Source organism: Durio zibethinus, chromosome 23, assembly GCF_047325235.1.
Source record: "Durio zibethinus cultivar Kanyao isolate XHJ-2024 chromosome 23, ASM4732523v1, whole genome shotgun sequence".
NCBI classification, from domain to species: Eukaryota; Viridiplantae; Streptophyta; class Magnoliopsida; order Malvales; family Malvaceae; genus Durio; species Durio zibethinus.
The window spans coordinates 261,021-288,524 of NC_143184.1; the positions used below are offsets into that span (position 1 = coordinate 261,021).

The 27,504-nt window shown below is 34.1% G+C and overlaps 1 protein-coding gene and 4 pseudogenes across 2 annotated transcripts; 2 read left to right on the forward strand and 3 right to left on the reverse strand.

The window, feature by feature from the left end:
* The first annotated feature begins 163 nt into the window (after positions 1-163).
* LOC111313651 (uncharacterized) lies at positions 164-5,568 on the forward strand (annotated as a pseudogene). The gene is made up of 8 exons (XR_016332395.1): positions 164-513; positions 1,305-1,405; positions 1,559-1,916; positions 2,238-3,091; positions 3,178-3,235; positions 3,433-3,691; positions 3,800-3,887; positions 4,579-5,568. The product of XR_016332395.1 is annotated as an uncharacterized LOC111313651 (transcript).
* A 1,868-nt stretch (positions 5,569-7,436) lies between these two features.
* Positions 7,437-9,358, reverse strand: LOC149512049 (uncharacterized; annotated as a pseudogene).
* Positions 9,359-9,514: 156 nt separating this feature from the next.
* LOC149512050 (arabinogalactan protein 23 pseudogene) lies at positions 9,515-11,474 on the reverse strand (annotated as a pseudogene).
* Positions 11,475-14,315: 2,841 nt separating this feature from the next.
* LOC111313241 (anthocyanin 5-aromatic acyltransferase-like) lies at positions 14,316-16,039 on the forward strand. Its single transcript, XM_022913905.2, has one exon. It carries the CDS (start codon positions 14,420-14,422, stop codon positions 15,851-15,853), a length of 1,434 nt encoding a protein of 477 aa, XP_022769640.2. The 5' UTR covers positions 14,316-14,419; the 3' UTR covers positions 15,854-16,039.
* Positions 16,040-24,997: 8,958 nt separating this feature from the next.
* On the reverse strand, positions 24,998-27,044 carry LOC149512051 (ATP-citrate synthase alpha chain protein 2 pseudogene; annotated as a pseudogene).
* Between the last annotated feature and the right edge of the window lie 460 nt (positions 27,045-27,504).

Genomic DNA, 27,504 nt, shown 5'->3' on the forward strand with positions numbered 1-27,504 from the left:
AGCTACTCGAGCTCGAGCTCGACTCGACAATAATCGAACCGAATTCGAGTTTTTTTCGAATCGAACCCGAATAGCTTGCGAGTATTAACGTATCATTTACACCCCTACTCTCAATCACCAAACGCCAAAGTCGGTACCTATATCCGCACTTCTTCCACCTTTCGATTCTCTCAAATCTATTCTCTTTCTCAAACCTCGACAATTACCGCTATTCTCTTACCTGCCTCCGCATTTTCAATCTATTCACCGCTTCCATCTTTTGTTGATGCTTGCAAACCCCTGGAGTTAGGGTTTCTGGAATTGCCTATTATCCTTTTTTTTTTTTTTTAATATTTATAGAGGTTAGCTTATGGTTTTGAAGAGTAAATCGCCCTATATGGGCAGCGTGGATCGACTTGATGACTTGACGTTTAAAGTTACTTTTAGTGGAGATGGAGCATCCTAGTTGAGAGAGAGAGAGTACTGGATAAACTCAAGGAGTTTATGGATGACTACACTGATGATACTCTTGTCGTACTCTGTTCCCCCCCTCCTTTACTAATCAGTTTTGATTTATATTATTTTTATGAATTTGCCTTTGATTATTTATGTGCGAATATTGTAAATTTTTTACATTTGAACTGTTGCATTGATCATAAAGTTGGTTCTTCATTTTGGGTAGTTGTGAGATTTCCTTTATGGTTATGGGGCATTTGAGGTTAAGACTTTTAGAAGGCCTTTGATTCAATTGGGTAATGATTGCATGCTTTTAAGGTCTATCCTGTAGGGCACGATAAGGTTTCTTATAGAATTTAAACTTTTCAACTACTTTACTATCTATCTTTTATTTGCTTATTCTATGTACTTATCTAGAGTTTGTGTCATTAGTGAAATAAGCGGGCTGGGAAGAAGCCCAAGCTGAAGTTTTCCTTTACCTGGGGCCAAAGCATTGAAATCTGATTGGGAATTGCATTTGATGTGTTAGTGGTAATTTTTGTGTTGAGGAAGTAAGGAATTAAAAGGCTTCATTCTCCTTTTTTTTTTTTTATTAAGATTTTATGACTATTTCTGTGGATTTTCAAAAGCCCTTTTGTTTTTTCTCAGTTGTAATATCCTTTGCCATGATACCAATGTCTCTTGCATTAGTTGTAGTTTGTTTACCATTTAGTAAACCTTTCGGTACTTTTTTGTGCTGCTCTGGTGCATGATTATATTCATATTGGAATGGAATTCTCAAATCTGCAAATCAGTTAGACAAATTGTGAAAGATCAGATATTTCAATTGGTGTCTAATCATATTCCCAATTCATTGATTTGAGTGGCAGGAATCTGTGATTGTTTTATTGAGAAACGGCAGATGTAAAGATGAAGCAAGGAATGAGTTGAATGTTTTTCTTGGGGATGATAGTGATTCTTTTGTCTCCTGGTATTTATCCTTTTTCCAACTTCCTTCTTTGGCGAAGTCAGTGCCTATATGAACGTAGTTGTCAGGGACTTTACCCTAAGTCATCGTTGTATCTGAAACGATTAGTTTTCGTATATTTATTTATTTAAATTTTCTTATTTTGCTTTTGAACAGGTTGTGGGATCATCTGGCTTCAAATTTGGATCTATATGTTCCTTCTCAGGATCCTAATGTGGAAAAAGCAGCCAAAACAATCGTATTGGGGAATCAGTCGGCTGGTGCTGACTCTCACCTATTGGATTCTGATTCTGAAAGAGGAAAGTCCACTAAGTTTGCCAGGAATTGGCACAATAGGGAGTGGAAGGGACTTGTTCACAATGCTGCTGAACCACCTCCTCTTCGGACCACTGAGGTTGAGAATATTTGCTTTGAGGAAGAAGCCCGTCAGAAAGTAAGCCACAGAAGATCTCCCTCTCCTTGTCCTAGTCAAAAGAAAAAAAGGAGCAGACTTGATGAGCGACAACCCACCAAGGTTTGAATTTCTAGGTTCCATATCCTTGTTTAGTGGAGTAATGGACATTTGCTATAAGTAAGGAAGTTGATCTGAGAATCCCCATTCATTGGTCAAAATATAACAATGGAGGGACTCTAAATATCATCCCTTATGAAAGCGTTTTATAGTGGGTTTCAGTGATAAATTTCTTAATTCGTTAGGGTCACATATCTATCATTAAATGCTATTGTTGATCTAACAAGGATTTGAAAGGGTTCTGTTTCTCAATGAAATATTTTTGTGTCTTTTCTCATTCTTTTCTCTACAGTTTTCTGATCCATAGATGAACTCTTTTTACAGAGGGAGGCAATTTATCAGATGGCCATTGTTGCCCCTATGCAGCTGCTTCAATTTGCTGTGCAAGATGCTGTTGGAACTTCGAGGCCATCGCCAGCAAAAGAGCCCTCATTCAAGCACCTTCGATATGTGGTCTCAACATCCTTTGGAGATTCTTCATTTCCAGATCATCCTAGGAGAATTCAGTCCATTGCAAGAGTGCCAAATCCAATGGCAACAGTGATCAAAGCTGTGGCAGAAGCTGCTGAAGATGCGACAAAGGTCAAAAATGCTGGAAGTGTGTTTGACGGACTTGGTTCTGGAATGGATGTTTTGGAGACCCGTGACCAGCATGAGGAATTTAGGAATCTCTTCCTGAGAACGAAGAATATGGAGGTCTTAACCAACCTTTAGTGAAAACTCAATCAGCATATCATCCCAGAGATGAGTATACTGGAGAACATGTTACAGTGTTAGAAAGTGAGATGGGGTTGGCTTCAGATTCTCTGTCTGACAATGAAGGGTATGATGATGTTAATGTTGTTGGCCATGGAGTTATGGATGTGTCTCACACTGGTACATCTAGTGGAAATAAGGGTGATGACTCACTGATGGTGCAATACATTGTAGCTAAGTATGATGAAATCATGCAAATAACAAGAAACAAAGATCACAATCAATCTACTGCAGCAGCAAATACTTCTCTTAAGATAATCAACAATTTTACTACCTGGAAACCACCTCATTATCAAGAGCCATGGGAGGTTTCAGAATTGAACAGTAAAAAATCTCTTCAGGAGAGTGAGGTAGTCGCTCTAAAATCTAACAATAGATTGATGAAGGAGAATGACAACCCTGTTACTGTTGGAAGAGGAAATGTAAGATGTTCTGACCCATTTTTATTCTCTCTTGCCTTATTCTGTGCACTGGGCTGTTAAAATTTACTTTCAGTGTTAAGTTATAGGTAAAAAGTGCCAGTGATATTCAAGAAATGTCTCAGAAGACAGTGCAGTCTTCTTCTGGTGAGTTGTAATTTTAGGATAAATTATTTGGGTGTAGCATGTGTTAGACAAGGCATTCTCTTGCGTATTTTAACCTATATTTTTTTGTCAGTTGGTTTTTTTCTTTTTTAATTGCTGTACTATTTCATTCTGTTCTATTGGATTTTTTCTTGCATTTTTAATGTTATCTTTTATTTCTTTGCTATTTTCTTTTGCAGTTTTATATGCAGCTGGTCGTCCTTTACAGGATGCTGATTCTTGAACCATCTTTTAAGCAATGTATGAAACCAAAAGTATCTCTTTAGTTTAGAAAAGACATGTCTCCCTCCTCAGTCTTGACAATATATGGTACCGTCACCATGATAAGCAGGTTCATTTTGCTGCTACCAAGGACAGTCTTTCTTGGCATTTTAATAAGTTCGGAAAAGTGTTAAAAGTTGTTATAGTTACAGATGCAGTGACTGGGCAACCAAAAGGGTAAGGTGTTTGAAATACTTGTTCTGGATTCTCTCTCTCTCTCTCTCTCACTCTTTGCCTTTCTCTGGGAAAGCATTATCTTTTTCCTAAGATACAGTTTCTAAACAGGTCAGCTTATGTGGAGTTCATGCATAAGGATGCGGCAGACAATGCTTTATCTCTGGATGGTACCTCATTCATGTAACGCATTCTTAAGGTTTTTAATCATTGTCCTCTGTTCTTTTATTCAACCTCCTCTATGTATCGTTTGGTTATGGGGGAATTTTTTATCTCTTTCACTTTATAGGAAATGCTATCTTGACTTTATGACCTGTCACTGAATAGTTATAAATATAATATAACCAGACCTGAACCAAGCCAATGGTCTCTATTCCTGTATTGCCACCTTGAAGTTTGTCCTTATCAGAAGACCTAATCCAATGCTGATGCTATGCTGGAGCAAAACGTGTGTTGTGATTTCACGTCTTTTGTCATGTATCCATTGGGCTGTATTTTGATGAACTTGTCATGTCAGTGATGTATGGAAATTCTAGGAAATACTTATTAGATTTCAGTGCAGGAAGGTTACCGAGACAATAGATGCATCCAGTTTAAATGTTCCATCTTTTATATTCCACAGAACACGACTTGTCTATTTTCTGGACGTTAAAGTAAAAATTCATTTTGTTGGACATTTTGAATTCTTGAACTGTGGAGTTGGAACTGGTGAAAATCGAATGATTTAATTAAATAGTTCTAGAAAATCTGGTGCATTCTGTGTGATTCAGGCGTGAAGAACTTGCACTTCTGCCTATTTCTTGCTTTAAAATTAGCATGGATGTTGGTTTCTTTCTCCAAAAAATGTTATGGCAACTAAATTAAACTGTTTGATTTTGTTCTTGTCGCAGGTTGTGAAGGGAAGCTGTGCTCAACAAGAAGCTACTCCTGTCATGACATGGCCCCGCATTGTCCGGTGCTATCCATTTGCTGTTGCAAGTTTTGCTATAGCTCCTTTTGCCACAGTTATACCAGGTACCTTTAGGCCTCGTCTTCCTATCAAACCTGGTGCCAGAAGCTTGCAGTGGAAATGTGATGCTCAGACCACTCCAGCCGATGCTGGTGCTTCACGCACTGGGAATGATGTTTCCTATTCCACTGCCCAGAGTCTCATCTATGTCCAAACGGAGCCCAAGTCAGAAGGGAATGCCGCTAGCTCCAAATTCAGAAATGTTTGAATATGACTGACTGTGCCAAGTGTCTTATGGATCAAAGGATGGAGATAAGTCCAACCCATTCTTTTGTTTTTAGAATCATGATGAATCAACACCTGGAAATAATTCTAGCGTAGAGATGTATGTAGAAGTGGCAAACTGGTCTTCTGTTGGCAATTTTACTATTCCAGGCCTTTTCTTTTTTCCTCTTTGAAGAGGGTTGGAGTGAGTTGAGCAGTGGAGTCTGGTTGTTTTGATCTAGGAGGAAGCATGGGACCATGGTAATAATATTCCTGGCCGAGTTTTATACACATTAGATTGAAATTTGTGAATAGGGTGGATGGATAGTTGGCTTTTGTTTGAGGGCTTATGTTTAATTGTTATTTGACTCATCATTCTATGTATAACGAAAAAAAGGAGAAAATAGAAGAAAATGAAAAAAAAAAAAAAGGAAGAAAGTTGAGGAAAAAAGGAGCTTGCCTTGTATGTGCATTGTAAGTTACACAGTCTTTGCACTTACATGTTTAAGTTTTGACTTGTTCTGCCCATTTGTTATTTTTCTGCATAAAAGTTTTGACGTGGAAACACTTTTGTTTGGTGTTTTTCTGCATGAATTGTTTCTTCACTGGACTTGGATCATTTGGTTTTAGTTTCTTGATGATATTATATATTGTTGAGTGTTGTTTCTGAGCTAGTTCCATCATGATAATAGGCAGATTATTTGTACTTATCATCAGGTAGGAAAAGATAAAAGAAATTAATGGCAACTTGTTTGTGGTTTATTTTCTCATTCTTTAATTTGCAATTGCATTTTTGGAATTGAATGGTATTGTTATTTTCTGTATTAGTTATTAGGGAGGATTCCCTTGTCAATTGTAGTTAGTTTGTTGGATAGAGGGTTCCTTGTTAATGCAAGTCCTGTTTTATTTAATTTCTTAGTATTGCATGCAACTGGGTGCTACTTCAGGATTTACTTTCTTCTCCAGTAGTGTTGTCGTATATATATGTTATAGACATGTGATGCTGTACGAAATTAGGTTCCAAATTGTTGAACGTACTGAGTGTATTTAACGCCAACGCCACTTTTTGTTGTTTGTCCTAATGTACTCATTTGGAATCTATGCATCTTTTGGTAGGCAGGCAGGCCATCAATTAAATCTCAAGTTCAAGGGAGAGTGGTTTCTTTATCAACAAATTTTGTCCAATTTTTATGGTTCAATCGAAGATTAATTTGAGGGCCAAAGTGCCTATTATATTTTAATTTGGCATGTTTCTTCATGTAGTGTGTCAAGTTCTGTTTGTTAGTCCTAGTTCCGAAGGATAATTGTTTCCTTTTAGCAAGGACACACCAGAAAATATTAGGCAGTTGCATTCTGGATGAGTAACAGCATATTCCAGATTGTTATCTCCAAATCAAGAAGCAATGAGGAATACGCCAAGTTATTACATCCACTAGGGCTCTGATTGCTTTTTTCATAAGAAATTTCAATCAATCTGATGTACTTGCATCTCTGTGCTCTGATAATTGAAAGCCTAAGCTGGCAATTGTTTTTGTTCATTGGCTTATTTTCTGTGCACAGATATTGACAGAAAACCAGACCACTATAACAGAAGATAGTACTAACTAAATTCTCATGATGCAAGTAAACATATAATATTTACTTATATTACGGTGCTTCATAGCAAGCCTGCCCGAAGGGAGATTTGCAAAATTTTTGTATTTGACCTACCTGTCCTCTTTATCTTTTGTATGTTTTTTTTTTTTTTTCCTTTTCTCCTTTTAAGTAGTAGTATCTAAATCCCAAGGGAATTATTCAAAACAGAGATAAAGGTATCCTCCTTGAAATAGAAAACCAACAATCATCCAAGCCGCAAATGAACCTCCACAACAACTGTATGTAACATACCAATGAAAACGAATGCTACTTTATATTGGTACTAGTCTCACGGATTTAAAGAAGAGTAATGAATTTTACATCGAACATGATAAGAGCGTTACTGGAATATAAAAAGATTCACATCATCTCTTCTTTGTGACGCGTTTTTTGTAAGACAAAACAATGAGATTAAGGAGGTCAGAACGGACAATAGTGTGAACCGTGGCGATCAGGCTGATTTGAAACGTTAGAAGGGTGAATGCCCAAGTCCCGAAGTGGCGTGAGTTCGGAGCTTAAGTCTCGACCCGTGATAAGTGGTATTAGAGCCAGCCCTAAACAGTTCGATCCACGTCAAGCACCTCGAAGGAGGGAGGCAAGGTGACTAGGTTCGGTGACGAGGGCGTCACGAGGTTGGATGGGAAAGAATGTCACAGACTTAAGAAAAAGTCATGAATCCCACATTGAACATAATAGAAAGTAACTGGAGTATAAAAAGGTTCACACCACTTCAATCTTGTGAGACATTTTTTATAGGATAAAATCGTGAGATCAGAGGGTCAGAACGAACAATACCTCACATGAAGGTGTGAACTGTGACAGAAAAATTGATTTGAAATGTCGGAAGAATAAATATCCGAATCTCAAAATCGCGCGAGTTCGAAACTTAAATCTCCACGGTGACACTAATACCATTCCTACATTATTAGGTTAGGTTTTCAACACACACGTTCAAGATGACCACACCCACCGAAACTCACAATTAACCATCTTAATGATAATCCAAATCCAAAAACACAATGAAACTCAAATATCAGAACTTGGAGAACACGTTGACCAGCATCCCAATCGCCGCCCCTGCTACACACAAAAATGAAACCCCACGGACCCGAACAAATAAAATATTCAAATTTTTTGCAACCTGAAACGTCAGAGTCAGAATCTGTAGCCCACCTTGCTCCTCGATCTTCTTAAAGAAGTACATAGGCTTCAGTGATTGCCGCAACATAAACGCCAGTGTAAAAGGGAACCCGAATGCCAGGATACTTTGAATCGAGACCTCACTCATTGGGTGTGATCCAGAAATATACAATATCCAAGCTCCAAGTCCAAGGTGGACCAGACCCAAAAGAGCCACTGCTTTACTAAGTCTATATATATTCTTCATCATTCCTTCAAGAACCTCTCGTCTCTTTAGCCAATGCTGATAAATCACGTTCTAAAGTTAGTCCCTCGATTTCTTGGTGCTTGTAATCAGGGTTTTGACTCGGGTATTCACTAGTGTTCTGTGGCTTCTCATTGTCAGCTTTTGTGCTAAAAGTTGAGCGATACTTGGGACTTGGCCCGATATCCACTCAGAGCAAGGACTGTTCCTATTGGTACTGAAACTTGCATATGATCTTATCAAATCAAGATCCGCATTTATGGAATTTTGACCAAGTATATCTTGGATTTGGGTTTGGGTTCTTTCAATTGAAGAAAAGTTGAAATTATAGTCTTTGGATTTGGTAGAAGAACATAAGAATGATCTAGCAAAATTGAGATCAGAAGCAATTTGTTTTGGGTTTGGTGGGGGTGAGCGAAAGTGATCGGATTGGATTGAAGCGAAAGTTGTGAAACTGAAATAAGGGTTTAAGCGGTTTTGGTGTCGAGGATTTTGGGGTTCACGAGAGATGAAAAAAGTGGAAGAAAACGAAGAGGAATTGCAGCGTTTGCGGAGCTTCGAGATGAACGTACGACTACGAGATATCATGGTTGCAATTTTTGAGTCCTAAAAAAAAAAAAAAGAAAAGTGCTTCTTCCAGGAGCTAGGACTGAGATGTGAGAATCACGGAAGTTATATTCGAAAGGGCGGCTTAAGCTTAGCAGTTCTACTTCTTTCTACGCGGTAAGATCCCACCCAACCCACAGGCCACAGTTTTCGCCACTGTCCACTACTGATTTCTGAGACGGGAGCTGTTTGGGTTTTAGTTGTAATTTCATTAATTAAAAAAAGAGCATAATTTTGCTACAGTACGTTAATAATAAAACACTCAACTTGTTTTAAAATAACAACATTAAAGTTCCAATCATCACCACCCAAATCCGTGATAATTGAGTTAGCAAAAATCAAACGCAGTCCATGTAATTGAATCTTCTTGACAGCATAAATCTTTAATCCGATTAGTCAAGTCAGTCACTTGTGCAATTGTCTTTTCCACATTTCTAAACAAATGACAATTCTTTTCCATTCCACATATGGTAGATGAAAGCATTCCAAACAATGCATAGCATTACTGAAATAAGTGATTTCCTTCTGCCTACTTATGGCCCATTGCAATTTTGGCCCAATCTCCAACTCTTTTACTAACCATACAACACTGAAGGATCCCTCTGTTGCCTTAGTGATCCCTAGATATTCTCCCTTGCTGACAAAAAGACCACTTTTCTTCAACCTCTTCTTAGTAGGAAGCCTATTTAAAATCGTCATCCAAGCAATCGATGAATGTTTTGGAATATGCATGATACTCAAACCAAATAAGTTTGTGCCACTCAATCTTCTCGTTAAGGTTTAGTCTTGTTAGAAACAAATATAACAGAGTTAGTAATTCCCTAGGAAAGGTTATGCCTCGACTCCATTTTCCTGCTTGATGGATTGATAAGCTATATATATGAAGATAATGCCTCGACTCCATTTTCCTGTTTGATGGATTGATAAGCTATATATATGCTTAAGTTGTAGCAATTTTCGCCAACTCCAGCTTTTGCCCTGCATAACAGTAATCTGCCATAAACACCGAGATTACTTAATTAGATACTCAACAAATTAATTACACATGACATAAAGCATATAATAGTGCTATTGTATAATTCTCACATGGTAGGGCAATACAAGACAAGACAATGCTTGAATGCGTGAAAGATTTAAAACATACTATATTTGGATACACGAATTATGTGAGTGAAAAAGAAAACAAAAAAAAAACCCTTAAAAAATGGAAATTAGATTATAAGAATTGATGTCTTTTGTCGTGACATCAACCCAATTAAAAGTTTTAAGAATAATATAAATATCACAAAGAACCTACAATAGCAACGAAGCTCAGATTGATCCAGTTTCCATTTCCGGAGATGAAGCTATGTATCTCATCCTGTTCAGCCGCTCGCATTCACTTTAGATTTTTGAGCAGACAATTGATAGAGGCGCAACAAGGGAAACCTTCAAGGAAGCCATGGCCAAGTCTTAATGCATTCACATGCGTTGGTTATATATATTTTTCATAAAATGCGTATAAAAGATTTATATATATATATTTTCTAAGGATAACAGGCTGAAGAGCGTATGCTCTGCACTAACAATAACATAACAGTAACAGAGGCCTGTCTTCTCTCTGCCCCTTTGATTTTGATTAGACTGAAGAGTCAGCCAGCAGATCAATAAAATTTGACAGGTTAACCAAGGCTGATGGGTTTAGGATTCCGTTTAACCCACTTCTGTCCTACTTTCTTAGCAATTAATACCTAAGTGAAAAAAATTATTCCATGAAACACTATACATGAATTGTGTCTGAATGTAAATCTTACAAGGAGGATAAAATTTGCACTACTCTAAACTTAACTAAGTGACGATGTTAGCGATATCAATTATTTCGATTAAAATGTCGAAGCAAAATTTTGTCTGTTCACAGCATTGAGCAACACTTTGCAAACTAATGAAAACGATCAACAATTGAACTGAGAATTAACGAACCAAATCATAACCTGAAGGAAGGTTCTTTTATTACATTGGTGTAAAATGAAAGAATAGGTTATTCACATCACAAAGAAAGGAATGGATCAAGGATAAGCAATTCTCCAAAAAAAAAAAAAAAAAAACACGATCAGCTAGTTCATCAGGATAAATCTTATTCCCAGACGGCCATTCCTAAATCTTTTTCTTTCCTTGATTTTAATTTTATGTTTAGTGCAAGAAATATGCGATGAGTGACGCAACTGAGGCACCAACAATTGATCCAACAACAGGGAAGGTAGCGGCGGCATCGCTGGTAGCGGTTGGGGCAGGGGCAGGAGCAGCAACCTCAGCCATCACGGCGGTCATTGAGGCGGCGGCAAAGAGGAGAGCGCAGGCAGCATTCTTCGTGATCTCCATTATTGGCGTGATTGGCTATATATAGATTAAATAACAACCAAAGCACGCGTTATTTGAGGTGGAGTTTGCAGTTTGCAGCCGACTGAAGAATGTGGGAGGCGGGTGAATGGTATTTATACCGCAAAACCAATATGAATTTAGCAAATTACAGTTTCATTTTATCGTATTTTACGTCAACCTAGTTCTTTGTTAATTTTATTAGCGGACACGAAGGAAGCGAAGGCCTTTTTTTTTTTTCTTTGGGGTTCTTTTTAGAATAGCAAAGTCGTTTGTTAGGAGCGAGTCTGATGGTAGAACATTGCAAATTATTATTAGACAAATCCAAATTTATGCTAACCAACTATTTCCTGATTAATTAAGATGACATACGTAACAGACACTCAGAAAACAGGTAAGGGTAATACCGACTAAATAATAATAATTTGAAATTTGGAGTTTTGGAGGAAAGGAATTGTAGCTCATATTGTGCCTATATACTCTTTTTTTTTTTTTTTTTTCATAAAAGAGACTACAATTTAAGGATAAAAAAAAGGATTTTAGATGTTGATTGTATTAATCATTTGAATTAAGTGGAAATTAATTAATTAATTAATTAATTTGATGTAGAACAAATTAATAGAAAAGTGACTTGATTCTTTCCTCTTTACATTAAAAACGCAGCTATATGTATATTCTATGAATCATAAATGTAATATATGTATATGTATACTTCAAGGTAAAGATTGAAGTGAAGGATCTTCATATTAATTTAATATTAATATTAATTAATTTCTCTCACACATATATATAGTATTAGAGAGAACTTCCTTTTTTTATACGAGGTACAAGAAATTTTTCACTCATTTTCAAGCATATATTAAAAAATAACTAATCAAATAGACAAATTAATGAATGAACAAATGAATATATATATATATATATATAAATCTAACATTAAATTAAACTAAATCAACACATATGAACTTTAAATCTCACTATATGTAGGATCTTTTTCTTATCATTAACCCAAAACCACATGCATTAGAAGAGGAGAGAGAACTTAATTTTGAACATCGATTAATCTTACTTTGAGTTTACTACAAAACTCTTATATTTGAAGTTTTACTTATCATCAGTTCGAAGTAAATCTAAAATTTTGTATATTCATATTTTGTAAAATATTAAAAATTTGTATATTCATATCGTGTTTTAAATAAAAATTACATATTATAGTTAATGTCGATACGAAAATATAAAATATATATTTTTTAGTTTGTTAAATTAATTTGTGATTTTTACTAAAATTTTAAAATATGTTAATTTTATATTTTTTATTTGTATTATTTTTATATCGTGTTACTGTGTCATATTTAAAATTACTAAATCTAGTTTGAAGGCTTTTTGCTTTTCTTCAAACTTAACTCCAAAACAAAGATATAAAAATTAATTCTCACTAAAAAAATAATTCTAATATTCTTTTGATTTAAAAAATAATAACATATATTTAAATTATAAGGTTCTATAATATCATTCTATAACTTGAATTTAAATTAAAATATTTAGATTTCAAATTTAATATAAAATTCTGTGATAAAATAAACGAAATTATGATTTTTAAGATCTTTTTCAAATTCTTAAATTTGAAATACATATAGATATTTGTAAATTCAAAATTCACTTTCTTATATATATTTTTTAAATATATAGACATACTTAATTAATTTATGTATAATATACTCATAATTTATGTAATAATGGACTAAATCCAAATTTATTCTCTCAAATTTATCTTTTCTAATATAATATAAAATTTTAGCTAGAGATATTAGTCATATGTAATACATAAATTTAATAATGAGAATGTAAAATTGGAGGAAAATTTTAAGGTGTGCTATCCATAATTATAAAAGAAAGGATAATGATTGCTCTCCTTTTCGCCTTTCAATATTAAAAAAAAAAAAAAAAATCAAATATTCTACTTCAAAAATAAAATATTGAGTTTGTTGTATTTCTCTCTCCATTTCTTTTTTCTCCATTTCTTTTTAGTTACTACTATAGATCGTGGAACTACTTGAACGAATTTCCAACTGTCCTGTCATCTCTAGTGCTTCACTTCGGTCAAAACAAAAAATCTACTGTAGTTCGGACAAATTTTAGTGAAATTTGTAAAGTTATTTTTTAAAAAATAATTTAATAAAAATTTTAATTAAAAACTTAAATGGATAGATTGATAGAGTTAAATGTAAAAATAAATAATATGTCGAAAAATTTTATTAAAAATATTATTTATAATTTAAATTTGTTTAATACTATTTAATGATAAAAAATTTATAAAAATTTTTACTAAAAATCTTTATGTAATAAATATATCAAAATTTATTAAAATTTTTTCAAATTTTACACGTTTGATTTATTATATAAGATCTTTTAATTTATAAATTTTGATTTTCAATTTTAGTTTTTATTTATTCATTTTTAATAAATTTTTTTCAAATTTCATATATGAAATTTTATGCAAGTCTTTATTTTTACTAAAAATATCTATTTAAAAAAATATATAAAAGTTTATTAAAATTTTTTCAAAATTTACATAATTAATCTATGTAATAAGATCTTTCAATTTATCAATTTTAATTTTCGATTTTAATTTTTATTTAATTATTTCTAATAAAAAATTTCACAAACTTTATCTAAGTCTTTCCCAATTTTACATACACAAACATTTATTCTCTCACAATCAAATTGGTTCGAATATTTAAATATTTTTTATTTGTTCTTACCTAAGGAGATTGGAAGCGGGACAAAAAGAGAGAAACCAAAAAGCAAATAATAATGAACCATGTTTAAATAAAGAAATCAAAGGAGTGAAAACTGTAAAATAAGATTGAAGATCCATGATGTTTCTTGGAGTTAAATTGTAGGAATGAAAGGTACCATGATTATATGAGTTACGAGGTGAGGTTGACAAAATGTGAAACTAAGACCGAAAGAGATTGAAGATAATAATGTGCTTTGTGGGAGCCTCGGAAGGGAGTGCCTGGAGGTGACCGTTAGAGGCTTGGAGTGCGTAAGAGTTGAAGATTGAAAGAGATTAAGAATGAAATCACTTAGGTTTAAAGGAGCAATGTCGCACATGAGACATATGATAAGAACAGGAAATGATTTAAAAATTCAAAATTTTAATGGATATTTGAATTGTCCAAAAATTGAATGGACTAAAAAGTTAAAAACATGAATGGGTGAAAAAGTTAGAGCACTTTTAGTTGGACTATAAAGCCCTTAACTTTGAATTGGATTTTTGGGTCATTACCTATTTTTAAACTTTAATTTTTGGGCTTTATTCGAGTTTTTCAAAATCCGAACAAAATAATTGAACCGATCCGAATTTTTAAAATTCGAACCAAATCAACCTGAATACTCCAGTGCGAATCAGCTTTTTGATTTTCACAAAATTATTTTACTCAGCCCTACTCATAATGACATCTCCTTTATTTCCTCTTAGCTTCTCTATCTATTTATCTTCTTCTTTTTTTTTTTTTGTTTTCCCAGCAGGGCCATGGCCAAACGCTTGACAGTAAAGATGGTGGAGCGGTGCCAAATTCGTCCGCCACCAAACTCAGTTCCACAAGCATCCCTAATGCCCCTAACTTTCTTTGACCTACCATGGCTCTTCTTCCCTCCATCCCAACCTCTCTTCTTCTATCCATACCCTTACCCTACTTCTCACTTTTTATCCACAACTCTCCAAACCCTCAAGCATTCTCTTTCTCTTACTCTCCAACTCTTCTTTCCTCTCGCCGCCCACCTTGTGATCTTGGATTCTAACTCAACACCGCCCCAACCCCAGCCCAATCCCAATATTGCTTACAACGAAAACAACAACTATGTTTCATTAACTATTTCCGAGTCTAATGCTGATTTTCGTCGTATTTCAGGCAATCTTCCTCGAGATGTCAAAGATTTCCATCCACTCGTGCCTTCGCTTGAAAGCAGCCTGTCCAGTGATGAAAACCATGCCGTACCTTTGCTCGCAGTAAAAGTAACTGTATTTCCGAATTCTGGTTTGTGCATAGGACTAGCATATCACCACGTGGCCGCTGATGGAAGGACGTTCGACAATTTCATCAAGACATGGGCCTCATTCCATAAAGATTCTTCTTTCTCGTTTAAGTCAATGCCATCCTATGATCGGACGGTGGTAATTGACAAGCATGGTCTTGAGACCATTTTCTTGAATGAGTGGAGGAAGAAAACGTCTGAAAAACAAATTGTTATGGGTACCGAAAGCAAAGCAGATGATCAGTTTTCAGATATGGTTAGAGCCACATTTGTGATGGGGTTGAGAGACATGGAGAACATCAAAAGCTGGATTATTGCAAAATGCAAGAACAAAAATCTGTCAGAACCCGTACATTTATCTCCCTATGTAGTGACGTGTGCTTTTGTTTGGGTTTGTTTGATGAAAGCTCTAACTCATGAAGCTGAGGGTGTAATGGATAACAAGTTTTTTGATGATCAGCCACAGTATCTATGTTATTTCGGGTTTAACGCGGGCGGTCTAAACCGCTTCGACTATCCCGTTCCGGCTACGTACTTTGGCAATTGTGTTGGATTTGGCAGGTCCGAGGCTACAATTGATGACTTAATAGGAGAAAATGGCATCATTTTTGCGTCTAAAGCCATAGGAGACACGGTTAAGAAATTGGATAAAGCATTACTTGGAGAAGCCGAGAGGTGGATTTCGGACTGGGAGGTTTTTTGGGGGTCGGATCTCCATATCATGGTTGTTGGGTCACCTAAGTTGGATGCGTATGAGACAGATTTTGGCTGGGGGAGACCTACCAAAATTGAAGAGATTTCAATTGATGGTCGGGGAGCCATTTCCCTTACTGAGAGCAGAGATGAGAAAGGCGGCATTGAAGTGGGATTGGCTCTTCCAAAGCCCAAAATGGTTGCTTTTACCTCTCTCTTCGCTCAAGGTCCCAGCTAAGAAGGAAAAAACATGAACCATTTGCGAAGCACCTTTTTCTTATTTGCTTTTACTTTTGCTTTCGTCGTTGCTTCTGGAATGAATAATAGGACAGATACTTGCTGTCGGAAGAGATTGTCCAAGTTCTCTTTTAAGGAAAAGAAGTATAATAGGAAATGAATAAATAAAAATTAAAATATTTATTTATTTATAATACAGAATTTATTGAAATTCATCTATAAAACTTCAAAAAAATTTTGTTCTCTTGTAAACCATATGCCGTACATACATTTTTAGTAATATAAGAATTAATAATATTGGTCAGTGGGTAAGCCACTCCACATTAAATTTTTCTGATGCACTGATGAACAAAGCGACATGACACTGTTGGGCCTTTTTTTTTTTCAGTTTTTTTTTATATTTAATAAATATATTTTTTAATTTTTTAAAGGTGAGTCCCATATTATATCAATTTTTTTTTTAAGATTTTATATTTGTATGGACTCATTTGATATTAAAAGTATACCGTATGTTTTTTTTTTTTATATATATTTGATACATAATTTTTTAGATTTCAATTTCTTTTTTGTCCCGTTAACTTGATGCCAAAAGTTTGCTGCATGTCAAGTTATTTCTTCTTTTATTTTTATCATTATTTATTTTTTAAAAATTATTTTAATTTCATGCTTATTTAATATTATTGATTAGAAAGTTATTCTTTCATTATATTTTTTAGTTAATTTGATAAGTTTTAAGAAAATGATATTAAAAAAACTCATCATTACTAATGTTATGTGGCAACCCGATTCCTTTTGTTTTTATTTTTTTAACTTTTTAATTAGATAATTTTATTGAGAAAAAAGTTAATGGATATATACACGTGATATTCTCTTTTGCTTTTTTCTCTTTTATTATATATTTTTTTATTTTTTAATTAGGTAATTTACAATAAATAATCAATAAATAATATTTTTTAAAAAATATCAATAGAGGTATTAATATCAAAACAACCAATAAGTTTTAGTTTGTTTGGATTCAATAGATGCATTATTGGATATTGAATTGAGATTTTTTTAAAAATTAAAATCGAGTCGGAGATAGATTTATGATGCTACTTTATATTTTTAATTTTTTAGTTATTTTAAATTTAAATAAATTTTGTAAAAAATCTTGTAAGTGTCCACGTGACACCTAATTTATTTTTTTCTCTTTTGTTTTTTATTATTAAATAAATTTTATAACAAAATAAGCCAATAGATAATAATGACAAAATAATTAATTCATATTTAATAGATCTCATTCAATTGAGATTTCTATGTAATATGCAATGAGTTTTAATTTTTAATTTTTTACTTTTTTTTGTCTTTTTTATTAAATTAATTTTGTGAAAACTTTAATTAAAGTATCTACATGACATTTCATTTGATTTTTTTAATTAGATAAATTTTATAATAAAATATGTAAATTGATAAAAATACAAAAAATAAACTCAATATGAACTTCAATTTGACATCTCGATGGGTTCTTATTTTTTCATTTGTTTTTTTTTTAATTTTTTATTTCACTTTTTCATTTTTTTAAACATTTTTGTTTTTGATATTTATTTTTACTGAATACATTTTATGGAAAAAAAAAGAAACCAATTAAAATTCCTACATGTCTTATTTGTTTTTTACCTTTTATTTTTCAATATTTAATTAAATAAATATTTAAAAAATTGATGAATATAAAAAATAAAATAAAAAAATTAACTCACGACTTTTTATAATATAATTATCTTTAAGTCAACATGACATTATTAATAGTTGATTGATTTGATTCCGTATATGTTGAGTTGGATGCCACACATTGCATGTCGTCGGTGGAACACTACTCATACTCTACATAGCATTTACAGTGCACATCAACAACCGTACCAACAACAGATCATGTCCCTACCATAGGCCATAGCTAAGCCACTCATTCTGTTGATCCATCTCCTTCCTTCAATTACCATACACTCTGATCGGATGCTTCACTGTAATAACCAACCTAAAAATAGTTGAGAATCATGATGTCAAGAAAATAAAAAATTCAACAACTTTTGTCAGATAATAATAATAATAATGATTTCTCTCATTCAACAAAAAACAAACCATGTCTTACCTATCGACTTTTTTTTAATTTATTAAAAAAAATGCATGCCATATGAAAACCCCTTTAATAATTTTAAAGCTAGTGTCTAGGCCAGGCCTAAGCATTCCCTATTCTAAGTCTATCCATCTATGGAATGGGCTAAGGGGTTTGGGTAGGTGGCTCAGCCATTCTATTTTTGATGGAGTTTGCCCCCTTTTCACGTATAGCTCCAGCCTCCATGCTTGCTTCATTCTCTATCAGTAACTCATGTAATCGAGTCGAGTTAAATAGTAAAATATTTGAGTTTAAGCTCGATTTATAATTTAAGATTTGATATTTGATTCGAATTCGATCGAATTTATTTTTTAAATTTGAGTTTAATTTGTGATTAAATTTAAATTATTCGAATTCGCTCGATTAAGTTTGATTAATATGTAAAAATAAGCTCGATTCGTATATTCGATAAGAGTTCGATTATTCATGTTCGAACTCGAACTCGAATTTAAAATATTTTATTAATTAAAATAATTAAAATATAATTAAATATAAAAGCTCGATTAGACTCGCGAACTACTCGAGTCAGATATAAGAATATTTGAATTTAGTTTGATCGATAAATCGAACTACTCGAACTCGACTCGATAATAATCGAATCGAAATCAAATTTTTTTCGAATCGAATCTGAGTAACTTGTCAATACTAATATATCATTTACATCCCTACTTGCGACTGTAGAAAGAATTGACAATGGATCCCATGAAAAAAGTAATACTTCACTCGTCTCATTTTTAAGTGTCTTTTTTTTTTAGAAAAATTATTTCATTTGTAAACACCTAATTAATTTTCTCATCCACAATTATGTTGTGAAAAATTTTGAATCCATTAACTTGTAAATTTCTTTAATTTCTGGAGTCTGGTCAGCTATATATCCCTCTATTTTAATTATCCCAATCAATGGAAAAGAGAGATTCGAACTTACAATCTGAGTTAGGAAAAATGCAAAGGAAAGGGTGTTAGCGTAATTTCCATTTTGGGAGTGATCAAACTTACTAATTATCAATTACTATACTATATTATTATTATTATGGGTAATTGGCTTAAGAAGAAGCCATGCACCACATCTTTGATCACAATAGCATGGATGATGAAGGTAAGGAAGAATGCATCATATGATAGGGCGAAGGATTCCGGGCATCTCTCAAATATCTCCGACCGACGTCAGAGTCTTCACTAATTTTACATGAGAGCAGGAGTGTTGAATTCACTCTTCAGTCGTCATAAACCTGTTTTTCTTCAAATGTCACACAGCCAACTAGTAGTGTATTATATATGATAAGAAATCATTTTCTCTTTTGTTCGCTTGGAAATTCATTATGCAAAATCCATCCATCATCCTCAGTTGTCAGTAGTTACTTCTCTCAACAATTCTCGTGGCTAAACGCCCTTCCACAGTAGAAGTTGTTGCTCGATCGATTGTTACCACTAACTTGATTTCTTTGACATACCATGGCTGGCTTTTCTTCTCTGCAAGCCAACCTCTCTTCTTCTTACCACTATCCTTACCCTACTTGTCACTCTTTGTCCGCCGCTCTCTCTCCCTCACTCTACAAGACTTCTTTGCTTTGGCTGGCATGCACCCTTGTGTGTGGGTGTGGCCACCCGATTCATTCACACCTCTAATTGTTTACAATGAAGGTATCTACGTCTCCTTTGTTGTTGCGGAATCTAATGCAGATTTCTTTCACTTCTCTGGGAATCCTCGGCGCTGTGTTGTGACATTTATCCACTACGTACTCCCTCAGTTGCCAATTAGCGGGAAATCCATCCCCTTTGCTTGCCGCACAAATCACCATTTTCTCTAATTTTGCCATATGCATTGCATTTGCATAACATCATGTGGTTGCTTGAACATAACAAATAAATTGTCCAATAGGAAATGTCAGATATTAAAAGGGTTCTGTTCTGTTGATCAACTCAACAATTGATATTGTCTCTAGATATACATATGATTAATACGTACAAATGCCATGTCATGCCATGCCTTGCCAGTGCTACCTGGGCACCTACTCTTTGAGTTCTACAAACAAATTAACAGTGCCACATCTTCCGGTCTGGAGCATTTGCTTCCAGTCGTTTAAGATATTTGACATATTTTACCCAGTGTGTAAGCTCAGCAACAAATCGTATCTTTTGCGGGCCAGCAGCGTACTAAAAGTATCAAAAGTGGGGTGCCTTTTTTTTTTTTTTTTTCGCCTCAGGATCTAATTATGCCATGCTTTTTTTTTTCTCCTTCACATTTATGACCATAAATTTGATCCTTTTTTTTTGTTAATCTTTTCTGCTATTGAAACATGGAACATAATTATCTATATTTTTTTTACTATAACAGTATAATTATTCAACCATAGTAAAAAATTATATAAAAATTCATCCTTTATAAGTGTAAAATTCACATACAATTTTGATAAATTCCATAATTTAAAATTATAATTGATTAAATATACTGCAATCATTGATACACTCCTTTAGAATAGGGTCTAAATTCTTGAAAACAAGTGAAATAATGCAGGTGGCTTAATGATGTACGATGAAACTGCAGTGGGTGATATTTCTCAGGGTATCACACCCAATTGAAAGGGGAAATGCAAATAATATGTTCCCCGTTTATGGGGCCAAACCAATGATCTACCGTAACACGGTGACATTGCCTTGTGGTGTTGCGTAAATTAAAAAATGCAGCCTTCATTTATGATTTACCCATGTGAGCAGGCAGCGCAGAGACATCGTATTCATCTTCCGAAACAATTGTACACACTATCTACCATATTAGATAATGAAGTACAGAAACTTATATTTCAACACAAAACCCTCAACATTGCTGCTCTACACATCCCTAAATCTAGCAGATAAGATATCACAGCAAAACCCAATATACAGTTTCAACACTGCCACCTGCGCATTTATTATTCAAATTAATAGCCATTGGCTACTATAAATTACAAACCTTCAGCAAATATTATCCATCAATCAGCATCTTCGCCAAAAAGTTACTTCAGTAATATAAGATGCAGTTTATTGCATAACCCCCAATGCCCCATGATTCCAAGCTAGGTTTCTCCAATCAGCAATCCTGCCTTTGGTTAAATTACATGATTACAACATTAGAAATATACAAGATAAAACTACAATACACAGCTGTATGCCCCAAATATTTTTTATACACATTAGACATTTCCTTTTCAAATGGAGTGCAACACAAGAAACTTAAGAAAACATTTCACCAAAGCTGCATATAGGTTCTCGCATTGTTTAGATATCCTGCATGCTTGAAAAGTACATTAATGGAATAGAAAAAAAAAATCTTGGAAACAAAAAGGACAATGACTATCAGACTTAGTAAGTGCGTCAGAACAATCAAGACCTTGATGTCTATCACTAATGATGACAAATGAGAGATGGAGCCAACCGGAGAACAAGCCCCGTAACTCAAATGTACAACTTATTTATCTAAGCATCTGTATCAGATATCAGTAGTAGGTAAAAAGAAGACAAGCAGAGTCAAAGCTGGAACTTACACTGTAATAGATATTGTGAACATTTACCTAATGTGCAAGTCACTAAGAAAGTCTGACAACCTGAAAACACCCTAAAGATGGTAAGAAACAATGAAAAGAGAAAACTAATAACAGAAGAGAATATACTGCTTTTGTTCAATTAGCCAAGTCTGTATATACAAAAGCAAAAGAGCAAAAATGGCGCAGAGAATACCTAATATTCTTAGCTATGACGGTGTGTCCATCTTCTGCTCCAAGATGGCGCAGAACTACTTCCTCCAACCAAAAATCTCGATACACATGCTACAAAGAACATCCATGAACATACACTAGACAAATTTGCCCATACTGAAAGCACAGCATGAAGAGAATGCTAAAAATGCAGGGCTAATACTGGAACAAACAATCTTCACCACATTTGAGTGGCATAAATTGCAAATAAGGATGCTACAAGGAGAAAGAAGCCATTTTTAAAGCACATCATTTGAATGAAAGGACTTCATACATCCACCCATTCAGTCTAAAGAATATTTCTTTAACCAGAAACGATTGGCTTGTGTATTTTCCTATTTTCTAAGACATCAGAAACAATGCAGCATTAGCAGGGATGCAGAATAAAACCCTCTAAAGAACAGTAATACACATTCCAGGACTAAGGCAATACCCTTACACAACATCCACCACATTGAAGGCCTCACACTAATGTGAACCATGAAGAAAAGTAATTCAAACTCTAGTAACTTAATCTAGATTTCTATCATAATTAACAATGTCTTAAGACTTAACATGACACAATATGCTTTTTCAAAAAAAAACATGATACAATATGCGATGGCCAAGTTAAAAAACTCCAAGATCAATCTTCTCCCAGATGGAAATATCAAAACACCAAAATGACCACATTTCCAAAATTCCAGCGGAAGAAAGGAACATAACAACAAAATTTAGGAACTTAATAGAGACAATTCTCCTCGTTGCTTGAGGAGTCACTTGATTCAAAATCTAGCTGCATTAATAACCTGGCCATCTCCATAGATGTTAAATCATCATTTTCAAAATCTTCAGCATCAAAAATATTCATTTCGTCTTCTCCAATTAAGTGCTCGAAGACATAAAAAATTGCGTCCATATCCAACACATTGGATCTGTGAGGAGGTGGCCTATGGTATTTCCATGCATAAGAGCCTGGCTTGACCGTATGCTGGAAGACAACACAAGCGTATCCATTAAAGGAATCATTAAAACTAACACTCTCTACGACTAAAGTAAATGGCATACAAATGTATAAAATAGCAAGGACAGAATACAGTCAGTTAAAGCAATTTTGAGCATCTCCATAAACATCATAAAATCCTACGAACTGCCAAGGAAATGGCACTGTGACATAAGATGCCTACTCCCCCAAGAAGAATAAAAGCAGGAACACATACAGAAGACAGAAAAACAGAAGAGGAATACATGAACCCCTAAATATAAAATATCAAAACATCGGAAGCCAAAAAAAAAGCACATCTTGGCTAAAAAAATTAATTGAACCAAATAGCAACATAAAATTGATAATAGATGCATAATCACTTAGGCTTGGCCAATGAAACCAGAGAGTGCAATTGAGAAGCAAGAGAAACAACTGTTCTTAATTTTGGCTGCACAAAATTAGTAGAAAAGATGCAGATAATTTTGGCACAAGGGCACTAAAGATATCTGTCTTCATCCATGTATATCTATTAAAACAAAAGTCAAACTTAGTGCTTGGGAAGACAAAATCTCAAAGCACTGTGCAGTTTGCTAGTGCTCTAGTAATGCTTGTATCTGTGGCACAGACAGAGAAAGAGCGAATGAGAAGCCATATAACCAAATGAAACCGCCTTTAAATTCTAACTAAAGTCTTAAATTAGAATCATTAGCCTAAGCTTTGATATCGCTGCTTGCACAGAATTAGATTTGCTGAATTACAATCTTTCCCTGTATGCACTCGGTCCACATCTCCACTATGATTAACCATCTTTGCTTTACCAAATTAGTTTTCTCCCATATCACCAACTGCTCTCATCTTTGTTTGTCTTACCCACTATTAGCAACACTGTTACACAAGGAAATTAAGATCAAAGCTTGTGGTCGTCAAAAGTTTGAGAATAATTTATTTTTCTATACCAACCACTTCAAATAAAAGTCCAAACTGTTCGATATCCTGATTGCGATTGACCTAAGAAACTGCTAAATAATTGAGCAACCAGAGAAAAGAATAAAAGACAGGAACACAAAAATGGGAAACAGAGAATTATAACATGAAGTTCACATCTAAACAGCTTATTGTTGATAAGATCTGAAAATATACACATTCAGAAATACTAAGAAAAAAAATTTCTACATTTTACAAGATAAATAGACGATCAATTTACCTTGTAAAAACAACTAGTCCCAAAAGGACATTTTATATCATTATCTATCACAGACTAGTACGGTACTCTAATGCTCACCCATTACAGGCTACAAGCGAAAAATATTCAATTTGAGTAGGAGTATTTCGCTAGCCACTGCGGAGGCATTAAACCTCATGAAAGCAATAGGTACTTTACTCCCTCTTAGAAGGACAGAGCTCGGGTATAGAGCTCATGTTATGCATATGCATATAAATGACATAATTAATAAAGTAAATAAACATGAATGAATAAAAAAAATCTATATAAAAAGGTTCAATTTTATTAGGCTTTTGGATAACATAAATTTATTTGCTGACCTAACTCTGAGACGTCTCTAGTGGAGTCGTCAAACTGTCATAACATATAGATCTGAAAATCTATAGCTAGATTTAACAAATGAATGGAGTCGTCACCAATCTTTTTTATTTAGGTGTGATTGGCCACCTAATGAATCTATACTTGTAAAAAACACCTAAGCTTAAGGGTCCCTAAAAGAATAAGTTCAAGTCTACTAACCAGAACAGGGTTCGAGAGTACGATTATATGTGAGAAAAGTTATAGCACCCTCACAACACCCATCGAAAGATGGTACCAGCTTAATTTTGTGTTATCCAATAAGCCTTAAAAATTTACCAATAATTAATTATTATAAATTATTCTCAATTGACTCTAATACTTTTATTAAAAAATTAAAAAAATTCTCTCACCTCAAGAGTATGTAAGGAAACTACTATTTCACTTGTAGAGACTCCATCATCGGATTATTTAACATTAAAGAAAATTTAAGAAACAAAAAGGAAAAGAAATAAAAAAAAATGATTCAGCTTTAGATATAAATCTTTTTCTCTTCAAAAACTCATTGCTTTTGTACAATAAAAATTGATACTTTTAACTTTTTCTTAAAAAAAAAAAACTTTTTTCGAAAATTATTTTAAAAAAAAATTGATACTTTCAACTTTTCCTCAAAAATATTTTTTAAAAAACTTATTTTCAAGAAAAATTGATACTTTCAACTTTCTCTCAAAAATAATTTTTAGAAAAACTTATTTTCAAAGAAAATTGATAGTTTCAACTTTTCTTTAAAAATATTATTCTTGAAATTTTTATTTTTTATTTTTTTATTTATTCATGCAAAAAATATTCTAAAAAAATAAACAAACACATAAATAAAAAAATAAAAAAAACTATAAAATAAATAAAAATACAAAAAAAAAATCGAAACGGTTCGGCTGGAAGGTTAACGCGGCTAAGCTCTAAACACATAAATCAACTGAAAGGAACGACTTAGAGGTACAGCTCAGCTCGGCTCGACTGCTCAAAGTATCAGCATATATGATACTAGCCCCACCTCTAGCAACCATTGTCCAGATACGCCCTTTTGGATTCAAAATAGTGAATTTCAGGGATGCATTCGTCTTTTCATCCAATGAATGAATGAAGCTTTTTGTTGGGCTCAAGGCTCTTCCAAAAGGCAGAGGAGCAACCATTGTCCAGATACGCCCTTTTGGATTCAAAACAGTGAATTTCAGGGATGCACTCGTTTTCTCATCCAATGAATGAATGAAGCTTTTTGTTAGGCTCAAGGCTCTTCCAAAAAGTAGAGAAAACTTTATGTTACCCCACTTATTGAAGTTCTTGAATGCAACAGTGTCATCCAACTTTCCCCTCATATCTAGTGGGTATGGTTCTCCATTCACCAACGTAAATGGATTCATCTCCAGAAAACTGAAATCGAGATCTTGAAAGACAGAAAAGACAGCCATGATGAAGTCACCAATCTTCCCTCGAACTTCAAAAGGGAATGTAGCTATCAATGGCGCGCACGTCTCGAGGGTCATAGGTTTCTCAGATGAAAGGAAAATGGTATTAGCCTTATCCCAGTTCTCTTCAATTTCGATGCCTCCACATTCTGAAAAGCTAATGGTTGAGCCAAGCTTTTCAGAGACTATTGAAAGGTAATACTCTTGTTCATAAGGGATAAAAGGTTCAACAATGAACGTGGTTATAAGAGCTTCGCAACCACCCATCTCAACTTCAATGCCAAGGCGTGCTTTAACGAATTCAGCAACTTAAGCAAGATCTAAATTGAGAGCAACCAAGCCACTATTTCTACGTTTCCCAAATAACATATTTGGCTGGACAACCAATCTAGTGGATGGAAACCATGGTTCTTGGTTTGCTAACTGAGTGGAATCAGTGGATTGTGTCACCTGGGCAGAGCAAATCTAGAGATGAATATTAGCTAGGCATTTGAGGTGCTCTTTCAGAAGTCTCTTGGAATCGTACTCTCTGATCTTCTTGCGAGCCATTTGGATTAAAGTTCTTAATACCATTCAAAGAAAGGAGATTGGTTAGGAAATGAAATGAATCGCTTCGGGATGAATTGTCAACGATGGAAGGACGGCAAGGTGGAGATGACAGCAAAATTAGCTTGGTGGGAACTGGTGGGGCAGTGGATTTCAATTTTTTTTTTTATTCCAAAAGTAAAATTAGATTGGATAAAATCATCACTGGCAATCAACGTATGGTCAACCTCAGTTCCAGAAATTGCATAGCTTTTGTGATCAATAACCATTACCGATGAATCCTCATCGAAATCAACTCCACGTTCAGTAGTAATGTTCTTAATCGAATCAGATGCAGACACATCAGCTGCTACTATCAAGTCGTGACCTGAGTCAACGAAATCAATCACTGCTGCCAAATCAAAGATCAACCAAACCTTTTGGTGAAAGAAGAGAAGAGAGAGAGACGGATCGTGGGCGAGTTTGAATTCGAGGTTGAAGCCTCGGGATTTTAGGGAGCCCAAAGATGAAGAAGAAACAAAGGTTCTTTCATTTTCACTCCTTTCTGCAGCAGCGACGACTTCTTCTTGGTTGCTCCTCAGTGTGCCTTCGGATTTTTTGTAGCTTTTTGTTTCTGTTTTTTGTGTTTCTCCGATTGTTCTCGTGTTCTGTTGCCGTCGTTCTTGCTATAAATTACAAATCATTTATAAAACTATGTGATTGAGTTTTAGTGCAATTCTTATTATCACCCAAAGTTAAAAATTAGCATCAATCATAATCTCATTCTTTCAATTTTTTTCTGTTTTATTTTTAAATTAATCAGATAATGAAGAAAAAAAAAATTAAACAATAGATAGATCATAAAAAAAAAATAAAAATGATAAATATAAAAATAAAAAAATTTAAAATAAAAATAAATAAAAATCCTTACAATCGAACTTAAATTAGTCTCGACAAAAAAACACTGAATAAAATAAGATGTCTGTAAATATGAGAGACGATTGTGAAAGCAAAAAAAATAAAAGGCAGAGAGAAAAGTGAGAGAGAGAGAGAGTTGCACTTGCACCTCAAAGAGTAAGAGAAAGGCATGCCAGGAGTGGACATTCTGTTATTTTTAACACCCCGACCCAACCCAACAAATTTGTGGCTTGAGGCTAAGGCTATTCGGCATTGGCATTGGCATTGTCATATCCTTAGTGTTCCTTATGCGTGCATATATTCAATACAGTGTTCTCCCTGTTCCACTGTATCTTTCTTTTAGCCTCTGGTTTTAGTCAACAAACTACTCATCAAACCAA

Bases quoted from the DNA above. Each gene is read 5' to 3' on its own strand.
- LOC111313241 (XM_022913905.2), top strand. From the start codon at position 14,420: ATGGCCAAACGCTTGACAGTAAAGATGGTGGAGCGGTGCCAAATTCGT.